This window comes from Uloborus diversus, chromosome 9, assembly GCF_026930045.1.
Source record: "Uloborus diversus isolate 005 chromosome 9, Udiv.v.3.1, whole genome shotgun sequence".
Taxonomy (NCBI): Eukaryota; Metazoa; Arthropoda; class Arachnida; order Araneae; family Uloboridae; genus Uloborus; species Uloborus diversus.
In genome coordinates, this window is record NC_072739.1 from 156975673 (window position 1) to 156998295 (window position 22623).

Below are 22623 nucleotides of genomic sequence, written 5' to 3' on the forward strand. Positions count from 1 at the left end.
GTTCTTTTCTTTTGTACTGTAACTTTCAAAACAAATTTCCAATTTGTTCACTTTGAAACAGATGTCATCTTAGCCATTTCACTTTGCCCCTCATTCCCCTATTATGTCTAGTTGTGTATTTCACTTTCTAGTTAGAATTAGATGCTGAAAAAAAGGTTCCGAGACTTAAGTGTTGGTGACACACACTCCCCATTAACTTTTTAATTTATGTGGTATGCAAAAAAGGTTTTGCAATTTAAATAAATGAAAATAAAATAGTCTTTAAACTAAAAAAAAAAAAACATTTCAACAAAATGTGTTAAATGAAGTAGAATAGAACAAAATATTACAAAAAAAAAAAAGACTTTTCATTGATGATTGTAAATCATAACTATTTCCCTCCTTCCTCAGAAAATTTCACCGTACTTTTGGAGTAATATACATTTTTAGCATTACCTAATTTTTCCAGAAATGTTTCATGCCTACATTTAATAAATCATAAAACCAAGGATACAGATAACAGTGATGTTTATTTTAAAATACAGTACAGATAAAACAGAAAAGCTCTCATAAGTTCACATTTTAATAAATATTTAAAAATGAAATATCAATAATTAATGAGTTTTTGTTTGAACAATATAATCATTCAGATAACATTGGTAGGACACTTTTACAAAAATGTCAATTTTAAACAAATATTGTTACTGATCTTATTAATTTTATTCATAGGATTAAATGCAGTGACCTCTCATAAGTAGATTTCAAGTCAGTTCGCAATAATGTGAAAAGAAAAGAGAAGGACAAGCACTTTGAAAATGTGTTGCAGCTTTAAACAAATAATTTCAACCAATTACAAAAGCATTTAAGTTCTGTATTTCCGTCAAGCATTAAGTATATTAAACAAGTTTCAGCAGTTTTTTTTTTTTTTTTTTTTTGGAAACAAAACATAAAATTGCTCTTGAACAAAAATGTTTCTGTCTCACAAGTTTTTTACTGTAACATAACTGATACTACATACTGATTTTAATGAGTAAATCAAATGAAAACTATTAGAATTATATGTGAAATTTCTAAAGTGCTCTTGCACAGTGTTTAGGGTCCTGTTTTACTGTTTTGTGCAATGATAAAATTGCCATGAAGTAACATGCTTCAAGATTCAAGCACTTTTAATTTTTGATATTTTTTTTTCTTTTATTCATGAAATAAAATAGAATTTGCAAGATTTAGTTGCAAAGCAGTTTAAATCTGCTCATTGTTTAAAAAGTTTGAGAATTTCTACTTATATCTATAAATATAAAAGGCTGTGTATTTGTTACTCTTAGCAGACTTTTAGTTAAACTTTATTTAATTCACAATTTTTTTTTTTTTTTAAATGTCACAGACATTTGATTTTGCAATAAGGAAGGACGAGTTTGTCTGAAACATTCATTGACTTGCTTTGATTGTATGACATCAATTAGCACATTGCTATTTCAGGATCAACTGTTCTGCTTTAGACAGTAATTATTGATGAGAGTCCACTTAATTCAATTCCAAAATTAAAAATAATAATAATAAATCAATAAATAAAAAAAAATAAAAATAAAAAGGGCAGTGTTCTTTAAATACCAAATTTAAAATGTAGGTGAGGGGATGAGATGAAAGCTTACAATATAATCAACCACTTATTGAAAGTAAATGCATTAGGTTCTTAGAATGCACTGAAATACAATTCAATGGGTGAATCAATGCCATGTTTGTTAATCTTCATTTGTAGTAATTTTATGAAACAATAACACATACAATTAAAATATAGTTTTGAAAAATAAAGTAAAAGACTAGATTTTAAGCTTAAATTTCTCACTTATGATTGACATAAAATATCTTTTGAAACATGGATCTTTTTTTTTTTTGGGGGGGGGGGGTTTCTTTTGACACATCAAGTTAATACAAAATATGACTAAAATTTAATAAACTTCTTCCATTGCAGAATTGTTAAACTTTTAAAGAAGGAAGGACATAATTAAAATTTCATTTACTGCAGTATTTGTTTCAAAAGAATAAACAATAAATCCTCGTTCATTATTCCACCATTAAAGGAAAATTCCATGATGTTCAGAAAACAAAGTATGCTCTTGCAAGCTCTAAATTTCTTGAACACTAGTTAGAAGAAAGAAATCTTTTGGTTCTATGCTACAACCATACAACATTTTGATGTTAGACTCATAAACAATGTCTCACTATGTATTTGCTATTTTATGTCACTTCTAAATTATAATGCACATATTTTCGTACATATTTCTTCTGTGAATTCAGAACACTTTGCTTTTCCACCCAAATCTGCTGTTCTTACCTAAAGAAGAAAAATAATTGTTTACAGATTTTTAAATAAAATTAATATGAAAGAAAAATAATGTACTTAAAAAAATTCATTAAAAAATGTAACAAAATACAGGGCCTGATCAAGCCAAGGTTAAAAAAAACATTAGGGCCCCTTTCATGCAAAAGATCAGTGAAAGACAAATCAGTAAAAGAGAAAAAATGTCAGATTTTTTATTGAACTGAATTAATTTGTATCAGAGAAATCAGGAAAGCTTTCCATACCTTGCCTTCTTTTATAGTGTCAAAACATGCTTGGGAAATTTTATCAGCATAGCTGCCAAGATTCATGTGACGTAACATCATTATTGCACTTAACAACAGAGCAGTTGGATTAGCTTTATCTTGTCCAGCAATATCTGGTGCAGTTCCATGCACCTACCATTAGAAAAGAAAGAATACGGTTAATAAAGTTTATAATATTTTTAAAATGACTTATGATGTAGCAACCATAGCTCATAATCAAACTAAGAATGCATTTGTTTTTATACTGATAAAATGAAAACAATGAAATATATATAAATCAAATATTTTTTATCTTTTGGGTTACATATAGAATTTTTGTTTTAAAGATTTATTTTAATTACATCAATAATCAATATATCATCATAAATTACTTTTAGCAATAAACTAATTTTTGTAACAAAGTTAATCATTTATTTTACTTGCTAATAGAGTAATTTCTTTTTGCTATGACTGTGACCTTAGGAAGCTACCTAAAAGTAGGTTACCTTACAGTAAGGAAAAGTTAAACATTTTTGGCTTATAATGTCTAGAAGAAAAACCATGAATTGGCAAGCATTCAAATGGAATTTTAAAATTAAATTAATCATTTTTTATTTTAATGCAATAGTTTTCCTTGAGTTTTAAAAGTCACGTAAAAATTTCTGCTCATCCTGTTCACAGAAAATTAATTTTGAGTAAAAGAAAAAAAATCTTTTAATTTCTCAAAATGAGTGCACTTATGTTTAAAAATTTAGTTGCAATTATGCTTCAGAGAAGGAGCAATTACTAAATTCTAGTAATTAAGGGTACCTCAAGAGTTTCCATGGGAAAAATGCAATAAAAAAGTCACACAAAAGTAGCATAAAAGCGACTACAGCTGATTAAAAAGTTACTGAAGTTACTATTTTGACGCAAAGGCCACTATGGCGATTATTTTGGCCATAATATGGCCAAAACCACTCAACAGTAAAGGAACTAACATTTAGGAAAAGGTAAATAAAAACTCTTTTGCTTTTTTTGACTGGAAAAATTTCAAATTCATTTTTAAATTTAACCCTCCTACTTTCCGGAAAAAAAAAGGAATGTTTTACTGTGTTTATTTTTTGAAAATATGAAATGTAATAACCATATTCACAATCCAAAATGTGTGATGCTCATATTTTTGCACCAAAAGTGTCGTTTTTTTGCAATCACAATTTTTGAAAGAAATAAAAATCGCTACTGCTACTATTTTTTTTTTAAATTAACTGTTGTTTACATTTTGTGTGTCAATAAAATTTTGCTTTTCAATTTCTTGTAGCCTTATGATAAGGATACTCATTTTTTGAAAACAAGAGCTAATTTTCATGCAATCAGAAACTCACAAATGCGTCGCCTCCATTCCTTTTTACCTTGTCAGCCGTTTACTGTTGCTTTTAGTTAGCAGTCAGACAATGATAAATTATACCAGAATGTGTCGATGTTTGTTTTTCTTCCGTTCCTTTAAAAACGTTGAACTAAAGTGTGGGAAATGATTGCTTAGCTTTTTTTTTTCAACGGCTGTATAGATAAAATTTTTGGAAATTTTGAAGCATGTATAGGCCTAGCCCTCAGCCCCGGATTACATACCATGCAGCCGAGATATGTCTATTTATTGGAATAACATTGCTTAAATATGACAAAAATGCTATCTTAAAAAATGAAACTATTTTAGAAACTATTTTCTGCATTTGGTGACGATTTTTTATATTATAGACTACAAAAGCAACTATTTTCAGAGAAGAACACAGAGGACCCTGTGATTACATATTTACTACATAACTAAATTTTGTAGTTACTTAACCATTGTTACCCACATTTGATTAAAATTACAATAAAGAAAATAACAATAATAAAATTGATACACACATATTTTTGTGTGTCCTACATAGTCAATGTGTACAATAATTTGCACTCAAGATCAACAGGGAAACCAAACATAGTTCAAAGACAATTATACTAAATTTTGATTTTTTTTATCTTACAGGGTTCATACTCTATTCGGATGAAAAAATTCCATGACTTTTCCAAGACTTTTTCATGACTCCCTAAAATTTTTCATGACCTTGTTACACGACCAGAATAGTACTATTTAATATCAAACTTGCCGATGTTTGGAAACTAGTATTAGTAAAACTTTTAGGTGAATGCCACTACCTCATTGAAGCACTTACTTGTGCTTGAAAAAATATCAGTGTGCACCTAAAAAACTATTCTTATTTGTTTTCATCCTGTAAATTTAAGTAAAGCAAAAATATAGTGAATACAAAATAATAATGCTTAAATGTCTAATAATTTTTTTATAAACAGGCAGAATGATAATGAATGGGACAAAGGTTGTATGAGTCATTACTAAATTTCAATAAATCTGCCTTAAAAGTTGCCTCTTAGTGTCAATAGTGCATTTAATCATCCACATAACTTGACAGTATTTTGGTTCTTTAAATTAAAGCTACATTCTTTAGTAAATTCATATTTCTAAACAAGCTATTTTATTTTCTTTTACAAATTCAGTAGTGAATAAATCTTCAGATTCAAATGTACTTGTTTACTTATTTACACATTTTTTAATGCATATAAATTAATAGGTTCAGAAATTTTAGAACACAGTGTTTGATTCTTGACGTTGAATGTAGCAACAGGATTGCATGGATTAGTTTTGCAAGCTATGTTTTAGAGTATTAGAGTTCTCCTGTTTCTGTATTTTATTGCCTCATTAAAGATCTTTATTTTCTAAAACCTTCAATGAATTGAGATACTCTCTGATAAATTATTTCTGATAAGTTTTTACGAGTGATAGGAAAGAACACGGATGCAATTATATTGCGTTTTTTGAGTGGGCGTGGCAAAATCAAGAATGTGCAAGTTAGCTATTACATAAAATAAAACATAAAAAGTGTTGAAAGTAAAGGCAAATTCAAAAGAAGTTATGTCCAAGCAGTAAAGTCACATTGCAAAAAAAGACGTGAGGCTGTTACATAGGTGGATGCAATGAGATTTCAAAATTCAGATTTGTTTTTGGGATCGTTCAATTTTCCAGTTTAATAGTTTTACTGTCAAATCACTCAATATTTCTAATGCTGTTTAAGATTCTGTTACTTTCTCTTTGCCCAGGACATTTTTTCATGACTTTAAATAAATTTCCATGACTTTGAATGAAAATTTCGATTTTCCATGACTTTTCCAGGTCTGAAATTTGATAAAAAAATTTCCATGACTTTCCAGGATTTCCATGACCCGTACGAACCCTGATCTCATTAAAAGCCACTTTTTGCCCAAGAGTTTTGGACAATTAATATTTCATAAAAGTTTTTGTAAAAAACTTACAGATTCAAATACAGCACCTCCTTTTCCAATGTTTCCACTCGGAGTAACACCTAAACCTCCAATAAGTCCAGCACACAGATCACTATAGTAAAAATGTTTGAAAAAGTTTAAATATAATGGATAACTCACATTCTGCACTGTAAATTTCAGATTAAGAAAAAAGATACTTCAATTAAAACAGGGCTGTTCAACTGGTGGCTCTCGGGCCGCATGCGGTCTGCCAACTTCTGATTCATCATATTTCTTTTTTTGACATTTTATGGTATGAAGAAGCACCTGAGACGACAATTCTTGGTCAAGCCAGGGTCCCCGAAATTTCCTCTTGATCGCTCTTTTACTCCTTTCATTGTATTGGGAGAAAAAGGTACAGGACATCTAACAGGTCAAGGTCAAGCAGTCCTACACTGCACACTGATGTTCAAACGAATTCCTAGAAATATTATTGCTTCACGTTGGCGGGAAACATTTCAAATAAGCAAAACCTGCCTGAAATTGGTTGAAAAAAAAGACACCCCCCCCCCTCACCGACTCTAGGGCCTTTGTTGATTTTGAAAAAGAAATTGAGAGCTTGCTCTTGTCAACTCTCAGTTCTTTTCTGTTGATGATATTGCCCTGACTAGTTTTCCCATTAAAATGTAAGCAAATTTTTTTATAATCTTTCTGTTTAATTGTTTTATAATTAATAATTCAACTATTAATTGTTATTGTTCAACTTTTTCAAACTGCCGCCTGCCAGGTGATCAGTGACCGGAATTCTGGACCGTCGGCTCTTTGCAGTTGGACAGCCCTGAATTAAAACATTAAAATAATTTAAAAAAAAAAGTTCAACTTAAACAGTCAAATTTAGCATCCTGCATAAGACTATATTCTATTTATTCAGTTCTTAACTATATTTGCGTTATACATGTGAAAGACTTACAAAGCATCTAACGTGGTGTTTAAATGCAAAGTACAACAGACATTTTAAAATTTTAGAGAACTCTAATTTTGCATTCCATTATAATGGTTCTGTCCTAAAGTCGGTTTCTTCTTTTTTTTTCTCTCCAGTTGGAAATAATGATTTTTGTAAAGGATTCATTGGGAATAAAAAAAAAAGTCCTAAATAGTAGTTAAGTGTCAGTAAGTAAAACTAGAAGGAATGTATTTAAATTGCTTCTTCCATTCAAAATCAAATTGCTCAAGCATGAATTAGCAACTCAATCTAATTCAGCAAGTATTGCATCACATCTAACTACTTACAAATATGTAGTGGTTAGTCCAAAAAGAAATAATTTTAAGAAGCAATTTTACCTTAAAATATCTCCATATAAGTTTGGCATTACTAAGACATCAAACTTTGCAGGATCTTGAACCATCTGTAAAAATAAATTAACATTAAAAAATGCAATCTCTAAATCCATAATATTAATAATGAAGCAAGTGTCTTTTGGTACATTTGAAAGAAAAATTTTTTTTATTTCAGTTTTGTTACAATTATCTAAAATAATTATTATACTTTCGAACAGTTAATTTAACCCAAAACTAGTCTTTAGCAAGATTTTAAATTTGCATAAAAAATTAAAACTTTTCAGTTTGCATGCTTTTAAGTAAACTTATTTTAAACTGGAGTTAGCTTTTATTTGAAATAATAACTTTCAACTTTTTCAAAGAGAAAAAAGCTTTTTTCGTAATCAATGCTTTCAGAAAAAAGAAACACCTAGAGTAAATATATTTATCTATCAAGTAATAAATAAAACAGCTCTGTTAGAGTTTTAATTTGAAGTGATTTAAATGCTAACGAACTAAATGAATATTCAACCAAAATTTTAAAAGTCTGCTCAAAAAAAAAAAAAAAAAATCGTAAATCTGCAGATATAAACTTTTGAATTTTTATTGGTATAAAAATACAACATTAGTTCAATGTAGTGTAATATTTTAACAACATGTTATTTCTGCCTACATTGAATATTAAATCCTTTTTTTTAAAGTCAATTTTACTCCAGCACAAAAGAAAAAAAAACTTTGTCATTTGCATGAGACATTGGATTATATTCATTCATTGCGTGATGAAGAAGAGACAGGGGTCGATCCAGGTTTTATTTTTTGGGTCCCCATTTTGTGAAAAAGCAAAATATTTTTGTGAATTTTTTTAATTTTTGTGAAAAAGCAAAATATTTTTGTGAATTTTCTTTATTTTTGTAAAAAAGAACTTCTTGTGATTTTTTTCTTGGAAAAGATTATATAAAAGCATTTTTAGCTGTCGTATCGTTATAGAAAAGCATTAGACAGGTTTCAGGGGGTGATTGCAAGTTCTTGAAGAATACCTGAAAGCTGTCTAGAGAAAATGCGCTGGGGGAGGGGGGAAGTAAGACCCTTAACATTTTAATTGTAATTTGATACACATTACATTTATTGTTTTTTACAAATATACATATGCAAGGCACACTTTCTTAAGGTGAAAGTCTCACAACAGATTTACTGTTTGCCCCTCTCAAATACTTTTAGATCAATGAAAATTGCACATGCTGCTGAACGTAATGATAACTCCCAATAAATACAATATGAACAGACTTAAAGATATCACATATTTCTTAACACAGAAGAATGTATGTGTTTGAAAAACTTAAAAGTAATTAAAACCCAAAATAATACTGCACCAGCATTCAGCGTTTAATTTTTTGACATTTGACGTTCTTACAGAGTAGGTATTTCGTTTAAAACTTTGCAATTTAATGATGTTAATAAATATATAAAGAAATTTTATTTGTTTGCCACTTAACAAGGTACAGTCAACATCAAAAATGCGAAAAATTCATTTACCATGGCGCATGTAAGGAAACCAAGATCTTCGAAAGAAATAAAAATATAAAAACAGCATATAAAAGAATTTTATTTTTAGTAAAGTTATTTTAGAATTGGATTTCGAAACTCATTACAAATTAATACTAAATATATATTTCGTAATCAAAGTAAAATTTAGGATTTTCCTGAAAACAACGGAATTTTGGTATTTTCAAAGATAAATGTTTTGAACTGAAATGTGGGATAAATACGTGGCATTCTTACCACAAGTTAGCAAATGTTTTTTCATTTCATTGTCATCTAAATTTACCCCCAAAAATCTAACTAGAGATTCAAAATTCTAAAAAATGGCCCATTGCTTCATGATTATAAGTACAAAATTTGAATAAACTTACCAATCAATTTTCTGTTTTTTTTTTTTTTTCTGTTTTTTTTTTTTTTTTTTTTTGCTTCATTTCCAATCTCTTCATTTTCAGATTTTTTTGAGAATTCCTTCTTTTGCACTAGATTTTTGTATATTGACAGCCTCTCTGTGATTTTTGCTGCACTCATGTTTTTTTAAAACTCTATAGGTTGACAGCTTTTCTTGACATCAACTCCAATATTTACTCAAGGTTTGTTCAAATCACTAACATTCATGAAAGATGAACATATTTTGCACAAAAAACCCTTCGCTGAATAACTATAGTAAAGCCAGCTATACACCTTTTCATAATTTGCAATGTACTTTTTATTTATTGCATGCTTCTTATTTCCATTTGTACTCCCAAATACAATGCTTGAATCATTATTTGATGGCTCAATCTCAATATCATCATCAATTGAAGTTGCTCCAGATTCACTTCCAGTATTTTCTGCTCAAAAATCGTCGCGAACTGCCTCACTGTCATTTGATGTACTATCTTTTACCGCATTTCCCGAGCCCTCCAAAACGGGAACATTTGCGTTACCGTTACTGCATGGTGAAGTGGTGGTAGCGATTTTATCGGGGTTGTTAATTGCTGACTTGAAGAAATTCACAATATTTTGGGACCGAACGTTCGAAGAGCGAAATTTTTTAACATAATACGCACAATTTCGGGAGGTACCTCCCGTTGCAGGACGTCCTCGTTTCATATTTTAATTTCTTGAAGAATAATTTTCAACGAACAAGCAATCTCTCCAAACTGAGATTATTGCGGCTATCTCCAGCGCTCCATTATCCGCTAAAATTATCCATTATCCGCTCCCACACAAATTATAATCAAATAGAATATCAATTTATTCTTTGATGCGCCTAAAAAATGTCCTCTTAAACACGCGAAGGCGCGAACAAGCTAACTACGAAAAATATCGTCTGCGCTCCTGGATCGCAGACGATCTGTTACAAAAGAAAAATTAATACCGAGAAAGAAAACGAACTGGAATAATTATTACCACATTTTTTAAATTTATCGTCTGCAGATTACGCGATTCCCGCCACTTTTTAATAAAACCCCACTCAATACAACTTCCTTTGCTCGGTGTTCCCGTTGCTCACCACTAGCGGACATGCGTTAAAATATTGTCAAATTGCTCATCTGGAAGTTTCATATTTATTTTAAGAAGACAGCAAGATTAAATAGAATGATCGACGATATTTTTCAGCTGGCATTGTATTTTATCAATAAAAGAAGGAATCTAGGAATTAAACTACAAAAAAAAATAATACCGTTATTCTTTTAGTTTACTGTATGCTGTACGCTCAAACTAGCGTGACTTTGGAAGTTATCTTTTGCTCTTACGCGTACAGTCTACAAGAAAAATAGCAGGAAAGAAAAAATGAATAATGCATTTTAAACCAGCAATTCTCCGTAGGCACCGGTCCGCGAGAAAATTTGACCGATCTTCGAAGAATTATACCCGTTTCCAATAAAATAAAATTTCCTTATTTTAATTTTATTCCTAATTTTATACGATATTTTATGCATTAATATATCCATTACTTTGCATACGTTTTGTGGTTTCTCTATAAGATTTATTCGCTTATGAAAATTTACACAAATTAGCTGCGCTTATTTTTACATTCAAAGTGTGTAAGTTATTTAAAAAAAAATCTTACAATTAACTTTTGTAAGTTTATTTTAAGTAAAAGGGTTTTCTTTCTGGCATTTGTTTAAAAAAAAAGGGACAAAACAGATTAGTTTATTTTAGTGAAAAAAAAATTAAAATTTCTACCGGTCCGTGAAATTTTTTGACGAAGTTCTACCGGTCCGAGATTCAAAAAAAGATCAAGAAACGCTGCTTTAAACTAAAGAATATGAGAAAAAGTGGGTACCCCTGGCCTAATCACACCTTTTTTTTTTCATTAAATGCAATCGTGTCAAGTGAGCTTTCGAGAACGCACAGTATCAACTACAAACTACAGGGAATTTCGCCAATCGGTTGTTCGGCGTTTCCCGCGTAGTCACTCATACTCTAACAGGATTTAATTAATTGCCATACAATACGATTTGCATCAGCATGCGAACTATGAACCTTAAACTTTTTGTTAGCATAAAATATTATTTTATTTTATTTAGTTTTTATTCTCGGTCCACAGCCGATAATTTAAAGAAAATAATTTAAAGTTAAGTGTACCTACTTTAAGCCCAGTCTGGTAAAAGTAGAACCTGTCAACTAGTTGGTGCTAACACTTCAATCGACGATTCCCCCACGCCATAATTAATGGCGACTGTTTACTGAAACCATCGGAGATTGCATGTCTCGATGTGTCGATTCAGAAAAGTTGAGTTGTCACCTGATCGACTCGAATTAATTCCACTCGTTGACCGCACGTGCTATGGAGAGGAGTACGAAGATTCGCGGTAGTGGAATATGCAAATGAGTGATGGTCGAAGTAGAAGTTAGTGTGGTGACGTCATCGAGGCATGGAATCTCATTGGTTGATAAAACATATATATTGTGGCGAGTGGCAGCGATCTCGCTCTCGTTTTTCTTCTTTCAACTATCCCCAGTGGTTGGTTCTGAACGTGAAGCCTAGTCCGGCTCACGTGTAGGGGGGTTTTTCCCCGCGATGCTAGCGGGGGTTTTTGTGGTATGTGATGTTTAATATTCCAAGTCCTGGAATTAGTGAATCCAGGTGAAGAACCTGTTGTGTTGTGTCCGGCCAATTAAAATGTCGGGGATGTGAGTTCCACGGGTCTACCTGTGATGTTCACCGATCTACGAATTGTGTAATGGTGCTTTTCATTCGGACATTCCTGAAGTGTGATTCGGCGGACCTTTTGTGAGTTTTCTACCTGATCCTTCGGAGTGGCAAGTGACTGCATCGACATCTTGGTGACATTTTTCTTTATATTTTGGAACCACTTTTGTTATGATATTTTGGGGGTGTATTTTATGGGGATGTTATTCTAGTCATATTTAATAAATGTATTTTTCTGAAACATGTTTTTTGCTTGTCTCCAACTTGACATTACACGGCCAGTTAATGTTGGCTTAGTTTAAATATCTTAACTTCTGGATTTTAAACTTAACTTTAATTTATGCCAACAAAAGTGGTAGCAGAGCTCGGTCGAATGTCATTTTGGTTGGAGACAAATTTGCAAAAGTTTTCAGAATAATGGAAAGGGACTATCGAAACATTAAGAAACTTAACTCCTGCAATTGGGCAACATGGTCGAAAAATATGAAAATGGTACTGATAGAAAGAGATTTATGGGAATTAACCCAAACAAAAGTAGAAGAAGGTATTTCGGCAGAAATAAAGAAACGGAGGGGCCAAGCAGTGGCGATTATTTACCTCAACATAGAGGATGAGTTAAAACAACTAATAGATGATTTAGACGATCCATATGCTGTATGGACGTCATTGAAATTGAATTTTGAACCTCCGTCTTTAGCCCGTGTTGCCGGATTGTGGGAGGAGTTTTTTTCTAGCAGAATTAATGAAAAAGAAACTATTGGAATGTTCGCGGCTCGATTGAGGTGTTTGCTCCGACAGTTGGAGGAGAATGGCTATAAAATGGATGAGAAATTAAAGGGATTTCAACTAATACGTAGTTTAGATCAAAATTTTAGGGGAATAGTACAAAATATTTATAGATGGGATGAAAGTAAATTTAACTTTTCAAATGTTTTGGATGAACTCTTAGCAGAAGAGGGGAGATTAAAATTTTTAGGAAATGAAAATTTTGGAAATAGTAGTTCAAGTGTTAATGCTTTTTCAGTTCAGAATAAACACCAGACTGGGCGGAAAGTTGAAAATGTAAATAAATTTGAAACGAGAGTTTGCTTCACATGTGGGAAAAAGGGGCATATTTCGGCTCGGTGTTGGAGCAGAAAACCAACTAATCAAAATAAAGGTAATCGTAATTTTGTCAAACAAAGTAATCCCCCTAAGGCTGGAATGTTTTGCACCATCAGTAAAATATCAGGAGTGCAGGCCAACAACACAAATTTGAAGGAGGAAATACCAGTATTTTTACTGGATACAGGTGCCACGGCACATTTCTGTAAAGATAGGGACTTGTTTTGTGAATTGAGGCCTGTTAAAAATACAAAAATGGAAGTAGCTGTGGGCAATGTAAATAGTCAAGTCGAGGGGGTAGGGAAAATTGTTTTCGAAATTAAAACAGATGGTAAGCTAGTAACCATCACGTTGAATGAGGTCTATTATGCTCCAACACTTAGACGAAATTTGCTTTCCGGATCCAGGATAGACAGTCTTGGTTTTTCATTAAGGTGGTATCCTGGTAAAATATGTATTTTTAATAATGATGGTATCAAACTTTTTTCTGCATTTTTAATTGATAAATTGTATTTTGTAAAACCCACTTCATTTTTAAGTAATCAAAGTAGTGACTCACCACCAAATGTAAATGTAACCGAGGTCAAAGGATTAGACCTGGAGTTGTGGCATGAACGGTTTTGCCATATTAATTATGACAGTATCTTGGAAACTGAAAAGAAGAACTGTGTCAAAGGACTTAATATAAAAAGTAGAAACCGGCCAGATTGTGAGCCTTGTATTATTGCAAAGAAAAGAAGGTGTTCATTTAAGCCCACTCCAGGGATAAGGTCTAAAAGACAACTTGAGCTTCTTTTCATGGATCTAGCAGGGCCATTTCCGGTGGAGTCACTAGGGGGGAAAAGATATATTTTTTCCATAATTGATGATTTCTCAAGGAAGTCCACTATTTACTTTCTAAAATCAAAAGATGAAGCTTTTGGATATTTCCTTAGATACCAGAGGCATGTAGAGAGAGCCCTCAACAAGAAAATTTTGGCCATAAGGTCTGATAATGGGAGGGAATTCACAAATTCTAATTTTGAGACCCACTTAATTAAAGAAGGCATCAGCATAGAAAGAACCAACCCTTATACTCCCGAACAGAACGGGGTAGTAGAAAGATACAATTTGACATTAATGAATGGGGTTAGGGCAATGCTGAAAGACTCTGGACTAAAGGAAGAATTTTGGGCGGAAGCCGCCTTATGCTTTAATTATGTCAGGAATAGAACAGTCCTAAAAGAAAGGGGGAAAACCCCATTTGAGCTGTTCTGGGGAAACAAGCCTTCAGTAAGGCATTTCCGAAGGTTTGGATGTATTGCCTACAGAGGCATGCAAAAACAAAACCTAAAGAAATTTGACTCGAGGAGTAAGAAAGGCATAATGGTGGGCTACGCAACCCAAGCAAAAGGGTATAGGATTTGGGACCCAGAGCTAAAGAAAATTTTTGAAACTATTAATGTGGTCTTCAGGGAAAATTTAATTTGGGGGAAATCAAACTTGAATGGGAATGTAGACAATGATGATGATTATTCTTTTATTAAACCTATTAGTGAAGTTCTCTTAGATAAAGAGATAGATGAAAGAAAGGCTCCCACCCCTTGTGAGGAAATTGAATGGGTGAGGGATGCAGTAAAAAGAAAGACAGGGGACCGTACTGATATCTACTACTATGAAAAAGGAAATAAAACCAGGTTAAGGTCACCCAATGATGTAGAAAAATATTGTAAGAAGAATAACATTGTTTACAATCCTGAACTATTTGATTTCAAAAGTAAAAATGTGCCTTATAATCCTTTGTTTGATATTTTTAATTCCCCTAAGGAACAAATGGAACCCGAGCCAGAGGCAAATTTGTCAGAAGTGCTAATTCCCCAAAACTATAATCAATGCTTGAAAACCCCAGAAGTAAAACATTGGCAAGAAGCCATGTCAGAAGAAATGAAAGTGATTCAAGAAAGGGGGGTGTGGCAGTTAGTTCCCCAGCCAGTTGGTAAACCAGTACTTGGTAATAAGTGGGTCTATGACTTGAAGAGGAATGCTAAAGGGGAAATTGCCAGATTTAAAAGCAGATTGGTTGCGATGGGAAACAGGCAGGTGGCAGGAGAATCGTATTCTCAGGTTTTCTCCCCAGTTATCAATTTCTCCCTGATAAGAATGTTTTTCTCAATTCTGGTGATATTCCTGGGTTGGAGCCATTTTCAATTAGACGTAAAAAACGCATATCTTTATGCTGATTTGCATGAAGAAATCTATATGCGACAACCACAGGGTTTTGTAATCCCGGGAAAAGAAGACTGGGTATGCCGTCTAAAGAAATCGCTATATGGTCTCCATCAATCGGGGAGAAATTGGTACCTGGAAATTGATAAGGTTCTCCAAGGTCTGAATTTTTTGAAATTTAAATGTAGTAACTGTGTCTATACAAGAAACAGAAATGTGTTTTTATTGATGTATGTAGATGATATAATAATTTTTGGAAAAAATGAAATCATAATTCAGGAAACAATTCAGGATTTATCAAAACATTACAATATTAAAGAATTAGGGAGAACTAAAAAATTATTGGGGGTAGAATTTGAAGAAATCAATGGGGGAATTTTTATACACCAAAATTCTTATATTAAGACAGTTTGTGAAAATTTTGAAAAGTTTCAATACCCATACTCGACCCTCCCAATAGCGAAAGGTACAATTTTGTCTTTAGTTGATTGTCCAAAAACGGACCAAGAAATAAAAGAAATGGAGAAAGTACCTTATCGCAATTTATTGGGATGTTTGTCCTATATAGCAGGGAAAACTAGACCGGATATTGCATATACAGTTAATTTATTATCTCAATTTCAAGCAAATCCGGGTAAAAGACATTGGCAGTGTTTATTAAGACTTTTAGGTTATTTAAAATATACAAATTATTATAAATTAAGTCTATCTGCAATAAATGAAATTAAAATCAATGGTTTTTCTGACTCAGACTATGCTGCAAATAGGGACGATAGGATTTCGATGGGGGGAATTATTATTTATATTGACAAAGTACCTATTATCTGGCGAACATTTAAACAAAAGTGTGTTTCATTGTCCACCATGGAAGCTGAGTATATATCTTTGACAGAAGCAGCAAAAGAGGTGGTGTGGTTAAAAAGAATTTTAGAAGAAACATCACATTTTGAAATAGCTGGATATAAATTTAACGGGTCTGTAATTAATTGTGACAATATTGCTGCAATAGAATTTTCAAATTCCCCTATAGAAAATTCCAGAACAAAGCATATTGATGTCAGATATCATTTTTTGAGAAACTTAGTAGAGGAGAATACATTTGAATTAAAATATGTGAAAAGCGCAGAAAATCCTGCGGATACGTTTACCAAGCCTCTGACTCGGGGTACATTGAAAAAAATGTGCAAACTCATTTTTGGTAATTATGAAAATGTAAAAGTTTAATATTCAAATGTGTAAATTTTTCAATGTTTCTCAAAAGTGTTTAAATTTTTTAATTGTTGTGTGAAATATGTCAGTTTTCATGTCGTTTTGAAGTGTATCGTGCTGTGTAACCGAGAAGGGGGGAATTTGTTAGCATAAAATATTATTTTATTTTATTTAGTTTTTATTCTCGGTCCACAGCCGATAATTTAAAGAAAATAATTTAAAGTTAAGTGTACCTACTTTAAGCCCAGTCTGGTAAAAGTAGAACCTGTCAACTAGTTGGTGCTAACACTTCAATCGACGATTCCCCCACGCCATAATTAATGGCGACTGTTTACTGAAACCATCGGAGATTGCATGTCTCGATGTGTCGATTCAGAAAAGTTGAGTTGTCACCTGATCGACTCGAATTAATTCCACTCGTTGACCGCACGTGCTATGGAGAGGAGTACGAAGATTCGCGGTAGTGGAATATGCAAATGAGTGATGGTCGAAGTAGAAGTTAGTGTGGTGACGTCATCGAGGCATGGAATCTCATTGGTTGATAAAACATATATATTGTGGCGAGTGGCAGCGATCTCGCTCTCGTTTTTCTTCTTTCAACTATCCCCAGTGGTTGGTTCTGAACGTGAAGCCTAGTCCGGCTCACGTGTAGGGGGGTTTTTCCCCGCGATGCTAGCGGGGGTTTTTGTGGTATGTGATGTTTAATATTCCAAGTCCTGGAATTAGTGAATCCAGGTGAAGAACCTGTTGTGTTGTGTCCGGCCAATTAAAATGTCGGGGATGTGAGTTCCACGGGTCTACCTGTGATGTTCACCGATCTACGAATTGTGTAATGGTGCTTTTCATTCGGACATTCCTGAAGTGTGATTCGGCGGACCTTTTGTGAGTTTTCTACCTGATCCTTCGGAGTGGCAAGTGACTGCATCGACATCTTGGTGACATTTTTCTTTATATTTTGGAACCACTTTTGTTATGATATTTTGGGGGTGTATTTTATGGGGATGTTATTCTAGTCATATTTAATAAATGTATTTTTCTGAAACATGTTTTTTGCTTGTCTCCAACTTGACATTACACGGCCAGTTAATGTTGGCTTAGTTTAAATATCTTAACTTCTGGATTTTAAACTTAACTTTAATTTATGCCAACACTTTTTCAAAATAAACTGAAGAAAATAGGAACAAATTGAAAAAATATGTTAATATTTTTAAACAAATTAAAAAAAAAAGAAAGAGGAAAAAAACTAGAAGATCTGCAACTGGCAAGGTTTCAATTTGAAACTACTTTTGAGAATTAAAAGTGCATAATTTGACAAAATAATATGGATAAAGGAAGAATGCGTGCAACTAAGACACAATTGAAAGTTGCAATGATTCAAAGGAATATTTAATTCAGAAGTATTTGGTCATTGAAGCAAATCAAACCAACAGAATATAGGCGATTAATTTGCCGTGGCGTGAAATGAGCCAGTCTTCAATTCGCACTCGTGGAACAGAAGAAAATCATCGAATCAATTCTTTATCACGTTTTCATTATTTTTCTTGGATTTTCGCTAGCCACCAATCACAAGCGTCCCTCTCTCGTCCCCCCCCCCCCTCTGACGCTCTCAAGCAAAAACACCTAACGCAGTAGGCAAAAAGATAAGATGGGGGAAGGTGGAAGAGGGGTAGGCTTTCGCGTAGATGCGTACACATTTGCGGTTAAAAAATATTGTGAAAAGGCTGCCTTTTTATAAATTTTTGTGAAGGGGCTGCTTTTACGACGCGTAATTTTGTGAATGGGGCCGCATTTGCGATGGGGAATTTTGTGAATGGGGCCGCTTTTGCGACGCAGAATTTTGTGAAAGGGGCCGCTTTTGCCATGCGGAATTTTGTGAAGGGGCCGCAAAGCGGCCCCAATTTCGCGCTGGATCGACTCCTGAGAGAAGATCACTTTTTTCATCTTCTCCAACTTAAAAGATGAAAGAAGAGCTTTGATCATAACTTGCAATCAATCGATGCTTTTCAATGGATAAAGAGCAAATTGATGAGAATGCAAATGGCAAATTTTTTTTTTTTTTTTTTTGACACCTATAGATAAAGTGTGTCCCAAAATTAACGCAAGATTTCATTTTGCCATCATTTTTGCAGTAAATTGTTGGCGAGTCTGAAAATAGAACAATTTGACAGTTGAGAGTTAATAAAAATGGAGTGTTATACAATACAACAAGGATGTTTTCAATATTAACAGTACTTCGGAAAAATTATGAAAAAATGAGGCTGGTCAACCAGTAGCTGCTCCTGGTGCTCGATATCGTGACACGGGAATGCATGAGTGGTTGTGGGCTTGTTGACATAGATTTTTGACTTCAACCTTGTAAGAAGAAATTTAATGGGTTAAATCACACGATAAGGGCCAATTCTGATCCCCAAAACAAGAGAATATACAAACAGTAAATGTCTCATGCAGTTGTTCAGTAATGAAAACAAGTTGTTGTATCATATAATGCTGCATTTTTATTAACTTTAATGCTCAGCTTTCAAATTGTTCTTTATTTAGGGTTACCAACAATTTACTTTAAAAAAGGCGGCATAATCAAATCTTGCGTTAATTTTAGGATACCCTTTATAAAAGGTAAGATTGAATTTATATTTTGTAGAAAAAGAAAATATACTAATAGAAAACGTGCTCCTGTACTCAAGATTCCAATTCTATATCTAACATCAACCTCTAATGAAAGAGTTTTTAACCCTTTAGTTTTCTCTTTGAATCAATAAGATGTTTCAAAAAGCTATTCTTAAGTTATAGAATGCAAAAGTTTTGAATGGATTCCGTGCACATAAAACTTGAAATTAACTTACATTTAGACACACAGTATCTAGATACATTTCTTCATATTTGATATTAGGGTGTTGTTCAGCAACTTTTCGACAGCATTGAAGAAATAAACCATCAGACATTCTCCTATAATTTAAATTGAAAAAAAATTATAGCCTTCCACGAATAACACTTCAAGAGTCACTATTAATTTTATAAAAGAAAAATATTAATAATAACTACAACTAATTGAAAATAAATCTCACAACATTTCACACAACATACAACATAATTTTCTTAACTAGAAAATCGCCCTTCAAGATATGACAGGTGGAAATTGCTTCAACATTTGAACGAAGCAATTTCCTTTTGCTGATATTTTGATAGTTGACATTTTAACCCTAACTCCAGTGGATCAACACTGAACTCCAGTAGATAGCGTTCATTGTTGACCGCTTTTTCGTTTCTTCATTCCTCTAAAATGAGTCTTACCAATAAAACAGTTAAGTTACTGGATCCAGTTCGGCCTTATCCCAATAAAGCCTTTCCCTTAATGTTAAACATAACCAAAACATTTTAACAAGTTATCATGCCATGGCGCAAGTTTCATTGTTGATGATATCAGGAGCATTACTCGATCATAGGCTATCAATATATGATTATTTTTAGAGCACGGAATAATCAACTTTTATATTGGAATTATTGTATCTTCATTAAAAAATTAGTCAATACATTGATCTTCCTCACTTGTAGGGCTTTAAAACTGATAAGATTGCAGGCATTTCTACTGGATAAAAACAAGAGAAATCCACAGCTTTGATCCATAATTCATTAGCCTAAAACATTACTGGTACTTTTAAAGACTTCAGAGTCGATAAATTCTAGAAACTATGCTGGTTAATAAGTAATACAAATACATAAAACTAGCAAAAATACCAGGCATTGCACTGGTAAGTAATAATTCTGATAAAGAATCGCTACTTTCATTCATTTTCTGTTTTAACTGAAAGAACTCAAAACACCCTGCTCTAAGTGATTAAAACTCAAGCTTCTTCCTTACACCTTTTTTTTTAAAAACATAGTCTAAAACATTTTCCTTTTGGCTATTAAAATACGAACGGTTTTAAAAAATGTAGCCGCCCGTAATCCCACTATACTTGCCTTAGCTATTTTGGGAAATTTCAGTTATTGTGGGTTTTTAGTGCGATTTAAAATGTTACCATATTTGTGGTAATCATTTTGGGATACCTTGGATAATGCTCCCCCTCGCTACTTTGTAATTGTCTGTTACTAATTTTCGTCAAAGAGATATTGTCGCCCAAACACTGAGATGCTTTTGGTGAACATAAAATCATGCTATATATTCACATACAAAATGTTTCCAAAATTATGTGCACTAATACAAATTAATGGAAGTTTTTTGTGCTGTTTATGAATTTGCCTAGTTTAGTTGGCGGATTATTTTACATTTCTACAAAAGTTTTAAAGATTCTTTCAATGGCAATATTTTGATTACATGGTGAAAGCCGAAAACATTATTACATAAACTTTGGCTGCCAAAACAGTGCCAGTTGAAAAAATTGCCTTACGTTATAATTGAATCGTTATTATTAACTATTATTACGTTCTTATTTTTATGAAATTAATATAGATATTTAGTAGCTGATTTCCAACTGTATGTATGAGGCATAAACTTGTTTGTAAGTAATAAACTTTCAGACATTTTGAAAAGTCTCTTTCTTCCAGAATAGGAAAACATAGGCTTTTCTGCCTATATGTTAAAGCCCAATTGTTAAAAATCTCTTATATGTGATTGAGAAAAAGGGATGTAATATCAGCCCACCCAATAGAATAAAAGTCACTCATTACCATACAATAACTTTTTCATGACCCGAAGTTTGCAGGCCTGTGTAATTTTATACAATAAACACTTTTGTTTTTCTAACTGTTGCCAAAACCAATTGTCTTTTTACTTAGTTCCGTTATTCATTTTTGGCATAGATAAGGATAAAAATCCTAAGAAAGCAATAAATTTCATGCTTGCTCAAAAGAAGCCTTGGTTCAAAATTTTCATTATGTTTACTATTAATATTGCTGTTGTAATGCAACGAATTTTTGTAACAATAGGTTTTTATTTAATCCTTCAATGAAGAAATTACACGAAACTTACTGTTTTCCATCATAACTTTTTTAAACTAAGTTTTTTAGAAATAAATTATAGCCTTTGTTGCTTCCTGATAATGTAGCTATCGATGGTGAAAAAATGGTCAAAATCATGTATTTCTGCATTAGCTCTCACTATAGGGTGGTTACTTACTGAATATCATCTTCCCTCTTTTGATATCCAATCATATAGTCATAGAGTATTAAATGTTACTCCTGAGAGTTTTACGGTCACGTATGTGCACTATGTGACAAAAATGTCATCAAATGCTGGAAATGTCATGAAACCGCACATAATAAGTACCAATGTATAGAAAACAACAGTACAAAATGAAAATGTTGTTCAAAGTGAACCAAAAATTCATAAATATAGAATTCAACATCGTGAAAATGGCTGCTTTAGAACAACTTACTCTGTGCTTTGCATTAATTTCTTACTTTCGTAATACTTTTTGATTACCCATCTATTTCTACATGAGTCAGAATAACCAAAAGACATTAAAAAATCTTTTCAAAAGACAGAAGAATAACAAAATCATACATACAATCAAAAATTTCTGTCATTTGCTAAGCTTAAAAGCAATTTATACGTTACAGCGTGCTTTTGTTTTACCTTTTTATCCACCATTAGACAGTGGCTGCAGTGACCCCTATAGTTTGTTGGAGTTTGAATTAACGTTTGTGATTTATTGGATTTCGAGAAAGAAAATATAAACATATGCTGGTAAGTGAAAAGGGAAATGCATACTCATTTTGAAGTAGATGTTTCTAGTTTCGATTCCATTTATAATAAATTTAATTGGATATTCTAGCAAGGGATTTGACTTTTAGATTCATTTGTGTAGCCATGGTGAACACACTATCATTTAGAAGAGAAAATATCTCAATTTATGACTGATCCATCTGTGGCTCTTTCGTGTGACATTGAAACAGCTATAAATTATTTTTATCGGAGTTCTTCATACAGTAGTTACTTTCTAAAATCATATGCTGAAAAAGAAGGCAAACAACTTAGACGGAGATGTGTAGTTTGCTCAAAGCACAATAACAGACGTAACACAACCTATAAGTAAAATGAGCAATGCACATTGATCTGTGCTTTGAAATTTTTCATGATGCTTTAAAATAATAATTATTACAATATTCTTCAAGTATTTCATTATATTAAGCACAAATATTTTTCCTGTTTTGTACAAAATATATTGTTTTATTTTGGTACTTTTAATAAAATTAAAAACAATATTTTTTGTAATTTTATTTTTAAATATCAATTGTTTTCAGTCATAGTGATG

General features: G+C 32.3%; 1 protein-coding gene across 1 annotated transcript in view; it reads right to left on the reverse strand.

Moving 5' to 3' along the window:
- Positions 1-490: 490 nt before the first annotated feature.
- LOC129229369 (probable isocitrate dehydrogenase [NAD] subunit alpha, mitochondrial) overlaps positions 491-22623 on the reverse strand; it is a 68825-nt gene continuing 46692 nt past the window's right edge. Inside the window, exons 6-10 of the mRNA XM_054863662.1 lie at positions 19213-19315; positions 7198-7262; positions 5908-5989; positions 2563-2715; positions 491-2311 (exon numbers count right to left, since the gene is read on the reverse strand). Of these exons, the coding sequence (XP_054719637.1) occupies positions 2231-2311; positions 2563-2715; positions 5908-5989; positions 7198-7262; positions 19213-19315 (484 nt within the window). The 3' untranslated portion in view covers positions 491-2230. The remainder of the gene's footprint in view (positions 2312-2562; positions 2716-5907; positions 5990-7197; positions 7263-19212; positions 19316-22623) is intronic.